This window comes from Chlamydomonas reinhardtii, chromosome 3 (assembly GCF_000002595.2).
Source record: "Chlamydomonas reinhardtii strain CC-503 cw92 mt+ chromosome 3, whole genome shotgun sequence".
Lineage (NCBI taxonomy): Eukaryota > Viridiplantae > Chlorophyta > Chlorophyceae > Chlamydomonadales > Chlamydomonadaceae > Chlamydomonas > Chlamydomonas reinhardtii.
Genome location: NC_057006.1, coordinates 7,541,283 through 7,554,978, shown reverse-complemented (window position 1 = coordinate 7,554,978; position 13,696 = coordinate 7,541,283). Strand labels below are relative to the sequence as shown.

Genomic DNA, 13,696 nt, shown 5'->3' with positions numbered 1-13,696 from the left:
GGGGCACTGACGTGAGTGACAGCTCAAGCCTGGCTTGCACGTGTTGCTGCATCGAACCGCTTGCGGTCCACTGGGCTTAATGCACCCGGCCTTGCATGCATGTCAAACACCCGCGACAGCTAGGTTCCACACCACCATTAGGAGGCACCGGTGCAACCACTCCACCTTCCATCTGGCAAATGCACTCACGCCACATACACGTGCCCTCCGGGCTCCAGCCTTCCACACCAGCACTAACAGTTTTAGTCTTGAGACATCAGCATTCAGTTCTTTCCCTCACCACCTGCTTCCGCTCTTTGCCTCTCTATACGCTAGCTTTCTGCCGAGTGGGCCGTACAAAAATGAGAATTTAGAACTCCTGGTGCCCGGCACACCTGCTTCTTTACCGGTCAACCTCTCACGGCGCAGCCGCAATAACCTGCGCTGCGCCCTCTCCCCACACAACCACGGCACCAGCGCCCCACCACCACCACCACCCATCCACCACACCTCCCCGGCCCCGCCTCCCCGCGCCTACATTATGACCAGCTCCTCGCCCTTGCCGAACTGCGCCTTGTGCTTGTCGTACAGCGCCTGTGCGGGCCAGAAGAGGTATGTGTGTGTGTGTGTGTGTGCGCGTGTGTGCGTGTGTGTATGTGTGTGAATGTGTGCGTGTGTGTCAATGATTGCAGTGGCAGTAAAACAGCAGTCCTTTCTCTTTGGGACACAAGTGGCACGACTGGCCGCCAGCGCATGCCGTAATCCACTCATCGTGACTGCCTTCCCGTGCTCCCCATCTCCTACCTCCACACACAGACACACACGCACGCACACACACACACACACACACACACACACACACACACACACACACACACACACACACACACACACACACACAGACACACACGCACACACACACACACACACACATACACACACACACGCACACACGGGCTTTCGTTTCCTTTATTTAACACAGGCACACGCACGCGCGCGCGCACACCTGCAGGTCGTCCGTGAAGCGCTTGAGGAGCGCCGCCAGCACCTCGGGCTCGGGCTCGAGCTGGCCCGGCGCCAGCTCCGGCACCGGGATGGGGCGACCCACCACAATGGTGAGGGGCTCGCGGTGCGGCATGGGCGTGCCGTACTGCCCAAACATGCCGATGGGTACGGCGCCGGCGGCACGTGAGATGCGCTCCACGAGCCACGTGGGCACGAGCGGCGGCCCCGGCCGGAACCAGCTGTACGCGCGCGTCTGGCCGAACGCCCACACTGGCACCAGCGGCGCGCCGTGCTGCACGGCCAGTCGCACGAAGCCGGTGCGGCTGGAGAGGTAGGCCACCTGTTTGTGCGGGGGGGGGGGCATTGTGTGTGTGTGTGAGTGTACGTGTGTGCATGTGTGTGCGGGGGGATTGTACCAGGCCAAACTACACCAAACCAAGCCAAACTAGCGAAGCGGGGGAGGTAGCGTATTCCAATCCCAAAGAAGCCAAGACCCAGAACCCGTCCACAGGGTGGTTAAATGTTCGAGCCCAACCATGTAGGTCCCAATTGTCAAAGGGGGGGCCAAGCAGTGTGAGGGCCAGGGTGATGGTTGTATGCTAGCAATGCTGTGCAGAGCTCTCCATGCGGCGTCACAGTGCGCTGTTTGCATTGAATCTCGCCAACCCCACATACCGTAAGGTTGCCGCGCAACCTCACACGCTCACCGAACATTATACCAAACAACGCCTAACGACGCCACACACACACACACACACACACAGCGGCTTTGTTCCGTTTGTTTTTGTGTTTAACACACACACACACACACGCACTCGTTCGTTTCTCTTGTCACACACAAAACGCTTGCTTTCTTGCTGCATTTTGCAAGCACGGTGTCGGCCCTCTCCTTTGCGCTTTCCTAACACACACGCACACGCACACGACACACACACCCCAGCCGCACACACCTCCTTGCCGTGCTCCATGTTGAGCACCTCCTGCACGCCCCCCGGCACCAGCACCGCCACCTTGCGCGCCCGCAACAGGCCGCTGATGCTCTGCCGCGTGGCGGGCCGCACGCCCAGCCACCAGTACAGCTGCCGCACTGCAGCACGTGGGGAGGGAGGAGGAGGAGGGAGGCGTAGGAGGAGCAGGAGAGGGAACACACATGTGGGTGATGTTCTGGGGAGCAGCCACGGTAGCAGTCGCGGTAGCGGTGGAGAGCACAGGACGGCTTCGCCACCTACCCGGAGAACAACCCGCCACACCACCAACCTGTCACCGGGTGCTCTCCCGGCCCATCCTCCCCCCGCGCCGCCCCCCCCGCCACACACACCTATGGGCGCGCTGAAGCACACGGACGACGCCAAGCCGTGTGTGCGGCCGCGCAGCTCCTTGGGCAGCAGCGGCGAGGTGGTGGCGAAGGCGATGGGCAGTGCGATGGGCAGAGCCGAGTGCGGGCAGAATCCGAACAAGTAGCCGCGGTCAGTGCGGAAGGCCTGGGGGGGGGGAGGGCACAGGACCGCAGTCAATGCCAAAGCCAATGCAGGGCGGTGGTGTCGCCGTTCAACCCGATGCCACTACGATACCCTTTGTGGGCTGGTTCCGGGTCTTGGTTTCTTTTGGGAGTGCAATAAACCCCGCCTTCCCCACCTGCTCCGGTCATCGGCACGCAACCACTCACCTACGCCTGATGCACTGCCCACCGTTCCCTGTTCCCGATGCTCTTACCCAGTTTCCACTGCCTTAACCGTGCAGCCCCGCCCCCTGTCTCCTCCCTCGTGACCCCAGACTACTCCTCCCCCTTTCCCCACAGGTCCGGCCCCCACAACCTTCGCCCCCCACCCCCAGCAGCCCCCCGTACAGCGCCCCCACAGCGCCCTCACCTCCGGGTCCGTGACCACCACGCGGGTGGGGAAGTAGGCCGCCGCCCGCGCCACACTGAACTGCACGAACCGCTCCGACAGCGCACCGGTGGTCAGCTGCAGCGGCGTGAAGGTGAGGGCCAGGAAGGCGGCTAGCAGCAGCCAGGCCGAGGGGCTGGTGGCCCCAAACAGGTAGAACAGCGCGAGCGCCGAGGGCAGCAGCACCACCGAGGTGTAGATGGCGCTGTGGAGAGGATGGGGGTTTGGGGGTTGGAGGCTTGGGGTTGCAGGGCGTGTGGCAGCGGGGCGAGAGCTTGGGCGGGGGAGGGGGTGCGCAAGAACGCTTTGGACGGGAGACGCCATGGTGGTTCGGCCCAGCCGATTTCCTGAGCTCGTCAGTTTCACAGAACAGTCGCGTCTTAAGCAAAATTACCTGACGTAGATGGCTATGGCCGCGTACTCCAGCACCACGTTTCGCAGCTTTGCGAGCGGCATTCTCGTTCGGCCCTAAGAAAGAGGCAAGCTCCTGACTGGTTTATAGACTCATACAGCACTCCTTGAAGAATGGAAATAAAAGCGACGCTCGTTTACTGGTTTACAACTTTGCAAGCAAGCATGGATTGCGCTACGTAACTAGGCTAGTTATACTGATTGTCAGTTACATGCTTTAATAAAGAACTCCATGGGAGCTTTGCGAACACCCGAGGAAAGCTTCCCGCCCAATGATTGTGCAAGCGAATTCTTGTCTCGCTATCCAGCAGATGGCGCGTTCAGTTCTCCTTTTAATACAGAAATTGCTGCCTGCACAGGAAACACAGGCTCAGCTTGCCGCCAGGAAAGGCGACCGCTTGCATTGGCCGTATTTGCTCAGTGGGGCGCCACGTCTGGACGCACTTCCATGCTTGTAAGTGTCTTAAATAACTTGACATCCCATCAAAAGCATTGGGTATCATTTTCCTGACTTCCTCTCTGACAGGAGTCAAAACCCTGCTTGTAAATGGCGTCCTTCAGCCGCGCTCGCATTGTTGTGGTTGAGTCTCTCCACGGCGGCTCTTTGCACTCCAAGCTGACCAGCAGGCGTCCACCGCTGGCTCGCGCACCCATCGCTGCTCCGCCGGCTAGGAGCGCGCATGTGGCTCGCGCGTCGACCGACGACTTGTCAAGCTCCGAGGACGAGTATGCGATTACAGCGGACACTATTGCTTGGAACGCGACGCACATGAAAGCGCTTCGTCAACGCATTCAGAAGGTAGGAGGTGACTCGGCAAGCAGCTTTCTGTTGGCGCCCGCGCGAGTCGCGGTCGCGCACAAGCGTCGCTGCTCCAGTGTAGCGGGCAGGCTAGCAGCGCTGTACTACATCATCTAACGCGCCGCCATGTTTGCGCACGGCGGCCACCAGCGCAACTTCCATCGCACTTGCAATTGGCATGCTTGCACGCCCCTTTTCAGCTGCTGCGGCGCCAGCGCTCTCCAGCTAGTTATGTAGCATGCGTCTCCGAGCTTGTCGAGTTCTACCAGGTCCTGGAGTTTGTTGTGGTGTTGGTGGTTTGCCACATGCTGCTGGCGCGGCTGTAACCGGACGTGTAACCCGCGCTGGCACGACCTGGAACCCCCTGCCCACGCCCACGTCCTCGCGCTCACCCCTCCGTCCACAGGTCCGCGCCGCCGAGGTTGTGGCCCAGAGCGGCGACTCCAAGCCCCAGCTCACCGGCGACGACGAGGTCGACTATGCCGCGCTCAACCAGTGGCACGAAGAGCAGTGGTCTCGACTGCACGCCACACAACAGAGCCCCTGGGATGATGAGATCGGCCACTTCGGCATGTCCTCCTAAGCTGCCAGGTGCTAAAGTACAATATGCTTGCCTGGTCTGGGACAGCTACTCCCAGGAGTGGTGTGCAGAGCGGCCGGCCTTTCGTATTACGAGTGTGCTAGCGCCAGTGCCTAGCAGCCGGCCTGACTAGCGTGGGCCGCGCCGGACGGTTGTAGCCGAGCTGTGATGAGGCCGAGGCAGGTTGTGGAGCGACCGAGTGCTGCCCTATAAGTTGAGCGCCCGTGCAAGTCTGGTCGACGGACGCTTGTGTACGGTAGGAGCGGCGAGGAGTGCTGAGCGACGCGCAGTCCTCGCTACGAGACGGCTGGCAGCGGCCGTGAGTGACACGGGCACAGAGAGTGGTGAAGAAATACCTTCCTTGTGCTCAAGCTATTAGTGAGTTCGCCAGGTTTGGAAGAATGCATTGTGTGACTGCGATGCGGTAAGATATTGTTTATACGTGTGGTCAGTCTGTATGCAACCTTCCTGAAGTCAGGTGGCGTACGTGCCCATCCACCGCCAGCGGCGCATGTGGTTTTCCATGCGCAAGCTGATCGCATGCGAGCTGTTTCTGAGTGCAGACAGATGAATGCGTTTGGGAGAGACATTGCTGGGGATGGTACTAGACGGATGCCTCTAGTGACGTCTAGGGCTTGGGGGTGAAGGATATCAGAGATTAGAACTGCCGATCTAAGGCACCTGTACTTGTTTCCTGCTGCTGTCCGCCATTACCCCTAATGATGGTCACGCCTGTGTATTACTTGGCTGAAACGGCTGCATCATTGAAGATGGGGCCCCAGTTTTGGTTGACTCGGCAGGCTCGCATGGCCGCAACCCGTACTGCCAAGAGCGTCGATTGATAGTTTGTATCCGAGTGGTGCGAGAGTTTTCCCTGATTGAGCTTTCCCTGAGCTTATGGGTAGACGCTTGTGGCTTCAGACTGAAGACGTGGCGTGGGCTCAGCCCACTTCTCCCTTGCGAAGGAAAACCATCCTTTCTTGTCCCTAGTGAGTGTGTTCTTGTCCCTAGTGAGTACTTGAGCCCCCGGAGCGCAGCAATTCAGAGAGCCGCGTTTCATGTCCCTGCGTGCATCACGTACACCACCGCTCACGGCTTTGCTGTAAGAGTCTTTCGTGTCTTTTGTGGTATGAAAAGTAGTGTAATGTATGTCCAAGGACAGCTCCGACTACGGTATACGGCATCCCAGCCCCCCTTAGCCGTACTGAAGTCGGGGCGTAGTTTGATGGGCAGCTGCGCGAGTGGGAGCTGGAAGGTTGCCCAGGGCTGGACGTGCATGGACAGCATGGTAGTTGGCGCGCGTTGGGTGGCTGCGCGAGTGGGAGCGGGTAGTTGCGCGGGCGGACGGCAGGGAAGCTGCGACTGGGGGCTGGATGCTGTTGTGTGTGGTTACAAGGTGGTGAGTACGACGTGCATTCCTGTCCTTGTAGAAACCTGTGGATGCTGTTGGATGGCGCGCGGCGCGGCTGGAAGCGGACAGTTGCGCGCGGCGCTGGCTGGTAAAAGATGCTGTGTGCCGCGCTGGCTGCTGGCGTAAGGATCAGAGGGAACCACCACACGTTGCAGCAACAGCAGCGCATCACTGTGACAAGTTCATGGACAATGCGCCTGCACCAGCCCCAGCGGGCGGCGCCTGAGCGCCGCCTATCTAACAGCACGCGCTCCTCGCCCTTGTGCTCGCTCCCCCTCACCGCGCCCAGACCCAGCCCTGCGTCGATGAGTGACACCGCCAGCTTCACGCGCCCGTGCCCCACAGCCCCCAGGCTCGCCGCCAGGCCTCCTGCGGCCGCCATCGCCGCGACGCGTGGCCGCTACTGCGGCGGCGGCGGCTGTGCCGCCTGCAGCACCTCCTGCGCCTGCTGCTGCTGCGGCGACTGCGGCAGCTACGCACTGTCATCCTCCTCAAACTCCTTTATTAGCTGATAGAGGTTACATGTGGGACGACCGCCGTGGACTAAGCCAGGGCCCCAAAAACGTACGAGACACGCACGCTCACCCGAGGAGAGATCCTCGAATGACCCCCATGCTCCTCGCCTCCGGAGAGGGGAGGAACCCCAGGCCCGGCTCACCGCAAACGCTAGCGCTGCTCACCTAAGCCGTGGGTCTGCGTCATAAGACTAGTCCCTAAGTTGACAAGCTAGGGTGAGGCCGATGGCGAGTCCGCTGCTGGCCCTACAAAGATAACCCCTCCAACATCATCTGACGCTAGGAATGGGTGCTGGTTCGGGACAAGGTCCCAGCGGCGCGGAGGCCGACGCAGACTCACAAACGCAGCTAGCCGTGACCAGAAGTCCGCAATCACCTCCACACCGATCCTTCGCACAAAAGCAACCTCCGCAGTCCGGTCTGCAGCATCACGGCAAGCGTAAAGGCGCTCTCGGCCGTATTCCAGGGCCGCCACAGCGGCCAAGCACACGATGTCCCACGCCTGCGATAGCCCTGGTGGCGCCTGTACTACCCACAACTGCTGGTTCCGTTATTGACGAGTGTTGCGGAACTAATGCGTATGTAGACCAGATGTTCCGTGTGTTGTCCACATTCGCATGCTCATGCAGCACATCACGCAGAGCCTCCGCCACCACACAGTCCCAGAAGTGATGAACCGTAGCCCCAGCAGTCATCTGAGTCCCACACGGGCATTTCTCCACGCGTCCACCCGCGGCCAACGCCGCAAGCATCCCAAAGCCCGTGAATCCATTGACTGCCAGGCGCCAGAGCGGTTCCTTGTGTCGCGGCTCCCACACCAAAGCCCGCAGCCGCGCCAGGGCCGCCCGCAGCGCATGAATCGCTTCCGCCGGCGCCGCGGCGCCGCTGTAGGCCTCTTGGATGAAGGCCAAGTGACGCACGCGGAGCGCGTCGTACGCAGGCGCGAGTTGAAGCTGGATTGCCTGCTTCACCGTGAGGGTCAGCAATGGCTACGTCAGCCGCGCCATGCCGCCACCCCAGGCTCTGCGCAAACAGCAGCCATACCTGGGGGGCAGGATGCGCGGAGGCCGCGCCGCCAGGCGCATGCAGTGTGGCCGACGCCGCCACCCTCCACGCCGCCTGTACATGGGCCAGCAGCGCGGAGAGTTGGGCAGCAGCATCCGGGCCGGACTGCAGCTCCGGCGGCACGCGCGCCATATCCGTAATGCGCAGGATGGGGCGCAGGACGGACCGCTTGTACTGTATAGTGCAGCGACGTGCGAGGCGTGGCCCGAGCGCACCAGCCGGCTTGGAAGCCACTAACTGATGGCGCACCGCGACCAGCGCCTCCCAGCACCGCACTGCCGTCGTGCCAAGCGTGAGCATACCCGGCAGCGCCATGAGAGCCGCGAAGTCACGCTCCAAGCCACCCGCCGCAAGCCCTGCCGCACACGGCAAGACTGGATTGCCCCAGAGCGGAAGTGCAAAGCATCAGGGCCCTGGCACCAGCACAGCCGGGCGTAGGATTGTGACCAGAGGCACGTAGCTGAGGGCTGACTTCTTCTTCTGTTTGAGGATTCAACGCAAGCACGGTGAGCCAGGGCGCAAACGAGTATAGGTGAGAGAAAGTTAGGGCCAGGGCGCCGGGCGCTGGCGCCGAAGCAGGGCTGGGGGTCATGCTCTTATGGGGCCCTCAGGGGCGAGCCAGGTTCAGACAGATGTCCAGAGCAGAGGTGTGCCGTGGTCGCTGGGCCGCTGGGGCTCGGTACGCAGGTGCCAGTGGAAGCATTCCCCACGGAACGAGTTCGACCCTGTGCTAAATTAACAAAGTCGGCAGTGGCCTGGGATGGCGTGGCGATGGATTGGGCCAGACTGGCTGGGCCCTGAGCACGTGCACATGAATACAGCTAACAGTGAAGGTTAGGTGCAGGCCGGTAATTCACACGCACAGTGCTTAGTCCAACGCTGCTCTTATCTACCTTTGCTTGCCAGGCACCATGGAAGGCGTTTCTGATGGCATGGCTCAACTGACGCTCGGTCCACAAGATGGTCCCGGAGATGGTCTGGGCGACGCTGTAGCTCCTTGCCATTTCGCACGGCTGGCGGGGGACCTCATCCGTCGGGTGGCATCTTTTCTGCACGCTAACGATGTAGCGGCCAACCTGAAGCTAGTTTGCCGCGAGACAGCAGCATGCTTGTGGGACTACAACAAATTTGTCCTTGCGCAAAAGCCGACGCAAGCGGGGGACCCTGTCCTGGCGCAACCCAGCTGGCCTGGTCGGCACTTCGTCGCCCACTGGGGCAACCCGGAGCGCTGGGACGACCATAGCGCCAAAGTGCGGCACACCCTCCTCTGCCTGGCCGCGTCATCAAACCACCCGCCAAGCCTGGAAGTCGCGCTGCAGCGCTGCGGCTGCACCCTGGATGAATACGTGCTCGTGTCAGCTGCCGCGGCGGGCAACCTCGATGGCTGCGAGAGGCTGCTCATGGATGGCTGCCCGCTGCATGCATGGCGCGTGGCCTACACTGCCGCCAAGCGGGGCCACCTGCACGTGCTGCAGTGGCTTGACAAGAGCGGCTGGCCTCTGGATGACCCAGCGCGCGACTACGCTACTTGGGATTCGGCTACAGCCGGCGCCTTCAGCGGGGGTCACCGCAATGTCGTGGACTGGCTAGAGCAGCGTCTGGGGGCTGGCGGCCAGACACCGTGGTGGGGGCCCGAGAAGCTAGCGGCACATGCAGCTGAAGCCGGACATGTTGCCTTGCTCGAGCGCTTGGCGCCGCTAATCCGGCCCCGGAACTGCCCCCAGCGGCAGGAGGTGCTGCAGACGACGGTGGCTGCCATCGCGCGCGGCTGCCCGCTGGAGGTGCTACAGCGCTATTACCACTACACAGGAGAGGCAGGCGTCAGCGGCGACGGCAGTAGCAGCAGTGGTAGCGGCAGCAGTGGCAGTAGCAGCGAGGGCAGCAGCGGCGGTCAGGCCACCGCCGGCGCGGATGTCGCACGCGAGGCTGGCGCAGGCGGCGGCGGCGCCAGCGATGCTAATGCAGGCGGTGGCAGCGGCGGCCCTGGCGGGGGGATCTGGGTCGGCCGCACGCCCCTGCGCGGCGCACGTGCGCGGTACCTGTTGTCGGCTGCGCTCGCCAGCCCGCTTCCCGACTGGAGTGAGAAGCTGGACTGGCTGCTGTCGCAGTGCGACCACGGCTGGCACGACGGCGCGCCCATGCAGGTACACGTGTCAGTCCTGCTCAATGCGCCCGAGGACTGCGACGGCTGCGGCGACTGCAGCGGCGGCGGCAGCGGCGGCGGCGGCGGCGGCAGCGGCGGCGGCGGCAGTGACGGCGGCGGCAGTGACGGCGGCGGCGGCAGTAGCGGCGGCGGCGGCGGCAGCAGGGGCTTGACCACGCGGCTCGTGAACTCGCACTGCGCGGGCAGTAGTGACGGGCAGGGCCGCGACTGCGGCTGTAGCCGGCACGGCGGCGGCTTCAGCGCGCGGCTTGCGGCGCTACGGCAGCGGCGGCTGGCACTGGACTATACGTCGGACGATGTACGGCCCGGCGCAGATTGGATTTACTGGAGTAAGAACGGCGTGGCGCTCCTCACACACCTGCTGTTCGAGGCAGGCGAGATGCTGGTCAGCACCTCGCTCCTCATGGAGGCGGCGCGGGAGCGCTGTCTGCCGCTGCTACGGCTGCTGTTGGCGGCGCCGGCGCTGGGCGTGGCGCGCTGGTCAAGGAGCCAGAAGCTGCAGCTGGCGCATGCTATGTTGACGGGCAGGGGCGCGTGGAGGGGGCAATCGCACCTGCCTGACTCGCGGCTGCGCGAGCTGCTCGGCCTGATGCGGGAATGGGGGCTGTTGCAAATGATGGCGGCGCCGGGTGCAGACACACCGCCTGCGCCGGAGGCGGAGGCGGAGGCGCAGGCAGTGGAGGCAGCGCGGCAGCGGGCGTGGGACGGCGCGCTGGCGAGCCTGGTGGCCGTGGGCATGACTCAGGGCATGTTTGAGGAGCTGGAGCGGGCCTGCGGGACAGCAGTGCCCGGCGACTTGAAGCAGCTGGTGGTGGTGGGAGGCAGCGTCAAGCTGCTGCAAGTAGTGCTGAGCCGGCCGAGCCCGACTGCGCCGGTGAGTGTGCGCTGCTACGAACAGTGAGGTTGTCATAATGGCATGTTCCGTAGTTGACTTGCGGGACGGTCGGGTTCTATCCACACGTGGGACGCATACGCATGACACAAAAACTTACACACACCAGCGTACTTAGGTTCTGCTCACAGCAGCCAATCCTGCTGCCCAGCATGATTGCACAGGAAAAGGCTGGCGGTCTGGTCCGGAAAACAGCCGTTCCCGTATATTTATGTGTGTACCGAGAAACGCGCGCATGTGTGTGTGTGTGTGTGTGTGTGTGTGTGTGTGTGTGTGTGTGTGTGTGTGCTGAATGCGTGCCTGCCTGCATGCACAGGTACGATTCGACGAAGAGGACACGTGGCACGCGTTGGGTGCCAATGCCGCTGCCGTGGTGTGGCTCATGACGCGAAGTCTCGCGGAGCTGCCCTCACTTGAGTTTGTGGTTGAGCAGCTCAAGCGGGCGGACTCGGCGGCCGTTTTCCCACAGCTGGAGCTGTGGATACGGCTGGTCATCGGGTTGGCATCAGTGTGCATTGAGTGTGTGAAGGAAAGGCGGGGGGCGAGGGAGGCGGCGGCCATCCGGGCCCGTGCTGTTGCAGATGGTGGTGATGGTGGTGATGATGATGCGGATGCGGCTGGTGCGGCTCTAGCGGCGGAGCTTGCAGCGCTAGGAGCGGGCGTGGCGACGATCGCGTGGGCTGTGCAGGAGCGGCAATGGGATCGGCTGGTGGCGGCCGTGGATGGCAATAGCGAGCTGAAGCTTCCGCCATACCAGCGGGAACTGCTGACGACTCGGACCAGGGCGGTGCCGCTGGCGCTGCGGCAAGGGGCCGGGGCGGAATGACATGCGCTTAGAGCATGAGCGTCCTTGGCTTCGGAGGCTGCGAGGGCTACCCGTTTAGGCATGCAGATGTGTATGTAGATCAGGTAAGTCGCTAATACAGGATGTGTACGCGAAGGTGCGGTGAGGGCGAGTGGGTGCAGGCAGGACGCAAGCGTGGGATCGTGTCGAATTGCCAAATTCCAGCTGTCCGAGCCTACATCCCCCACGGCGACGAGCGTGACGCGGTGTCATATACCAGATGTGTATTATACAGCTGTTTCATGATACAGCCTTCTGCTTGAGCCAATTGCAGCTATACACAACAAGGAGGTGGCTGCCTTATGGCAGGAAAAGGGCTGATCCCGGGTCGTTATCAACCCAGCCACCTTGACGCGGGCGCCTACTAAGCACACGCAAATTGCACACGCCTCTATGTTGGGGGCCTTTGGCATCCCCGCAAATCCGGACGTGGCCGGTTGGGTGGGGTGCACAGTCCGTGCTAACCCGCAGCTAACAAACTAGTCACGTCACTCGCCGCCAATCGACACGTGCACCCTCAGCTCCACGCCCTGCTAGCGCCGTTCAGGCTCTCAGCCCGGCCCCGCCGCCGCCGGCGGCCATGGCGGCCGCTGCAGCTTGATCGGCCGCTCGAAGCCCATCAGCTTCAGCAGGAGGAGCACACGGATCACGTTGGCGGCGGAGACGTCGCGGTTCTGGGGATGGGGAACGGGGAGGAAGAGGAGAGCGCACATGAGCTGTCTCAGCCGTCAACCTGTCAATCAATCCGTCCCCAGTGCCCAGCCGTCCCCGCACATGCACGGTCCTCACCCAGGTCGTCAAGCAGTCGTTGCAGACTTTGACCGACCAGGGCCGCTGCCCCTCCTTCAGCCCCCCAAGCCGCTTGATGGCCATCTCCTGACACCCGCAGTTGTAGCAGGTCTGCATGGTCGGGAGGGTGGGAGGGAGGGGGGCCACACTAGGGCTTCCGCTAAAGCCAGGCATAAACCCAGCGGCCCACCCACCCACCAGCAATTGCAATCCCACTCAACCCACCCACCTTGGAGGTCTTGTATTCATCGATGATGAACACATGCTTGGCGTAGCGCTCACGGAGCAGCTTGATGAGCCGCCCCGTCGGCGCGCGCCCGCCCCTGACGGAGATGGGGGAGCCGCCCTTCCCTCCCTGGAAGGCCCACGAACCCCACCCCACCACCACCTCCTCCTTGGGCCTGCCGCCTGTGAGCTGCTTGGCGACGCGGTGGAGCGCGCGGTCGCGCTGGATGAACGCAGCCCAGCGCTTTCGGCGGAAGGCGGAGAAGTGGTAGTGCCACAGCACGTGCACCGCGCCCCGGGGCCCCGCCTCTGCCTGCCCCGCCGCCTGCCCCGCCGCCTGCCCCGCCGCTTGCCCCGCCGCCTGCCCCGCCGCTTGCCCCGCCGCCTGCCCCGCCGCCTGCCCCGCCGCTTGCCCCGCCGCCTGCCCCGCCGCCTGCCCCGCCGCCTGCCCCGCCGCTTGCCCCGCCGCCTGCCCCGCCGCCTGCCCCGCCGCCTGCCCTGCCGCCCCACTGGCGAAGAGGTAGCGCAGGCGCTCTTCAAACCGGGCCGCCGACGCGGTCGCCGCCGTGGGGATGCCGCCGATGTACGCCTGCAGGGCTGGCGCAAGCTGTGGGCGGTTTGGCTGGAGTCGTTCCAGGCCTGACATGTGCCGCCAGTGGCCCATGCTCATATGGAATCGGCCCCGCTTCTGGCGCCGCCGCCGCGCTGTCCTGGCTCGCGGCTGCCAGTGCTTAGATTGCTTCCGGCGGTGGCCCCCCGTACGCCCGCCCCCCTTGCGCCCGCCACCCTTGCGCCTGCGACGCGGCTCCGGCGGCAGCTGCCCAGGGAACAACTCCTCATCCAGCTGCTTGTCGTGCAGCTCGAGCAGGTAGCGCTGGGCAGGGCCGACACCCTCCCCGACACCCTCCCAAGCCCAGGGCCCTGGCTGGTACAGCGGAGACCGTGCTGCCATGAACCAATTCCCTCCCCCGCACGGGTCCACACCGATGATCTGCGTGGCCTTCATCTCCTCCAGGGTGCACAGCTCCCCCGCATCGGCGGGCGCGGACGCACCAGCCACCAGCCACGGACAGGGGTGTTCCTGGGGGGCTTCGCTATACACAAAAATGATTGTGTGAAACCAAGTGCTGC

The 13,696-nt window shown here is 63.4% G+C and overlaps 4 protein-coding genes across 4 annotated transcripts; 2 read left to right on the top strand and 2 right to left on the bottom strand.

The window, feature by feature from the left end:
* Positions 1 to 22: 22 nt before the first annotated feature.
* On the bottom strand, positions 23 to 3,609 carry CHLRE_03g205050v5 (uncharacterized protein). The gene is made up of 6 exons (XM_001693137.2): positions 3,265 to 3,609; positions 2,853 to 3,075; positions 2,303 to 2,465; positions 1,935 to 2,071; positions 986 to 1,324; positions 23 to 573 (listed from the first exon to the last, which is right to left on the bottom strand). The coding sequence occupies exons 1-6, from the start codon at positions 3,324 to 3,326 to the stop codon at positions 514 to 516; spliced, it is 984 nt and encodes a 327-aa protein (XP_001693189.1). The 5' UTR covers positions 3,327 to 3,609; the 3' UTR covers positions 23 to 513.
* A 153-nt stretch (positions 3,610 to 3,762) lies between these two features.
* Positions 3,763 to 6,265, top strand: CHLRE_03g205100v5 (uncharacterized protein). The gene is made up of 2 exons (XM_001693278.2): positions 3,763 to 4,080; positions 4,487 to 6,265. The coding sequence occupies exons 1-2, from the start codon at positions 4,051 to 4,053 to the stop codon at positions 4,661 to 4,663; spliced, it is 207 nt and encodes a 68-aa protein (XP_001693330.2). The 5' UTR covers positions 3,763 to 4,050; the 3' UTR covers positions 4,664 to 6,265.
* Positions 6,266 to 8,499: 2,234 nt separating this feature from the next.
* Positions 8,500 to 11,775, top strand: CHLRE_03g205150v5 (uncharacterized protein). The gene is made up of 2 exons (XM_043061472.1): positions 8,500 to 10,689; positions 11,024 to 11,775. Exons 1-2 carry the CDS (start codon positions 8,563 to 8,565, stop codon positions 11,531 to 11,533), a joined length of 2,637 nt encoding a protein of 878 aa, XP_042926490.1. The 5' UTR covers positions 8,500 to 8,562; the 3' UTR covers positions 11,534 to 11,775.
* Positions 11,776 to 11,777: 2 nt separating this feature from the next.
* CHLRE_03g205200v5 (uncharacterized protein) lies at positions 11,778 to 13,639 on the bottom strand. Its single transcript, XM_043061473.1, has 3 exons — positions 12,570 to 13,639; positions 12,341 to 12,451; positions 11,778 to 12,225 (listed from the first exon to the last, which is right to left on the bottom strand). The coding sequence occupies exons 1-3, from the start codon at positions 13,569 to 13,571 to the stop codon at positions 12,103 to 12,105; spliced, it is 1,236 nt and encodes a 411-aa protein (XP_042926489.1). The 5' UTR covers positions 13,572 to 13,639; the 3' UTR covers positions 11,778 to 12,102.
* Positions 13,640 to 13,696: the final 57 nt, after the last annotated feature.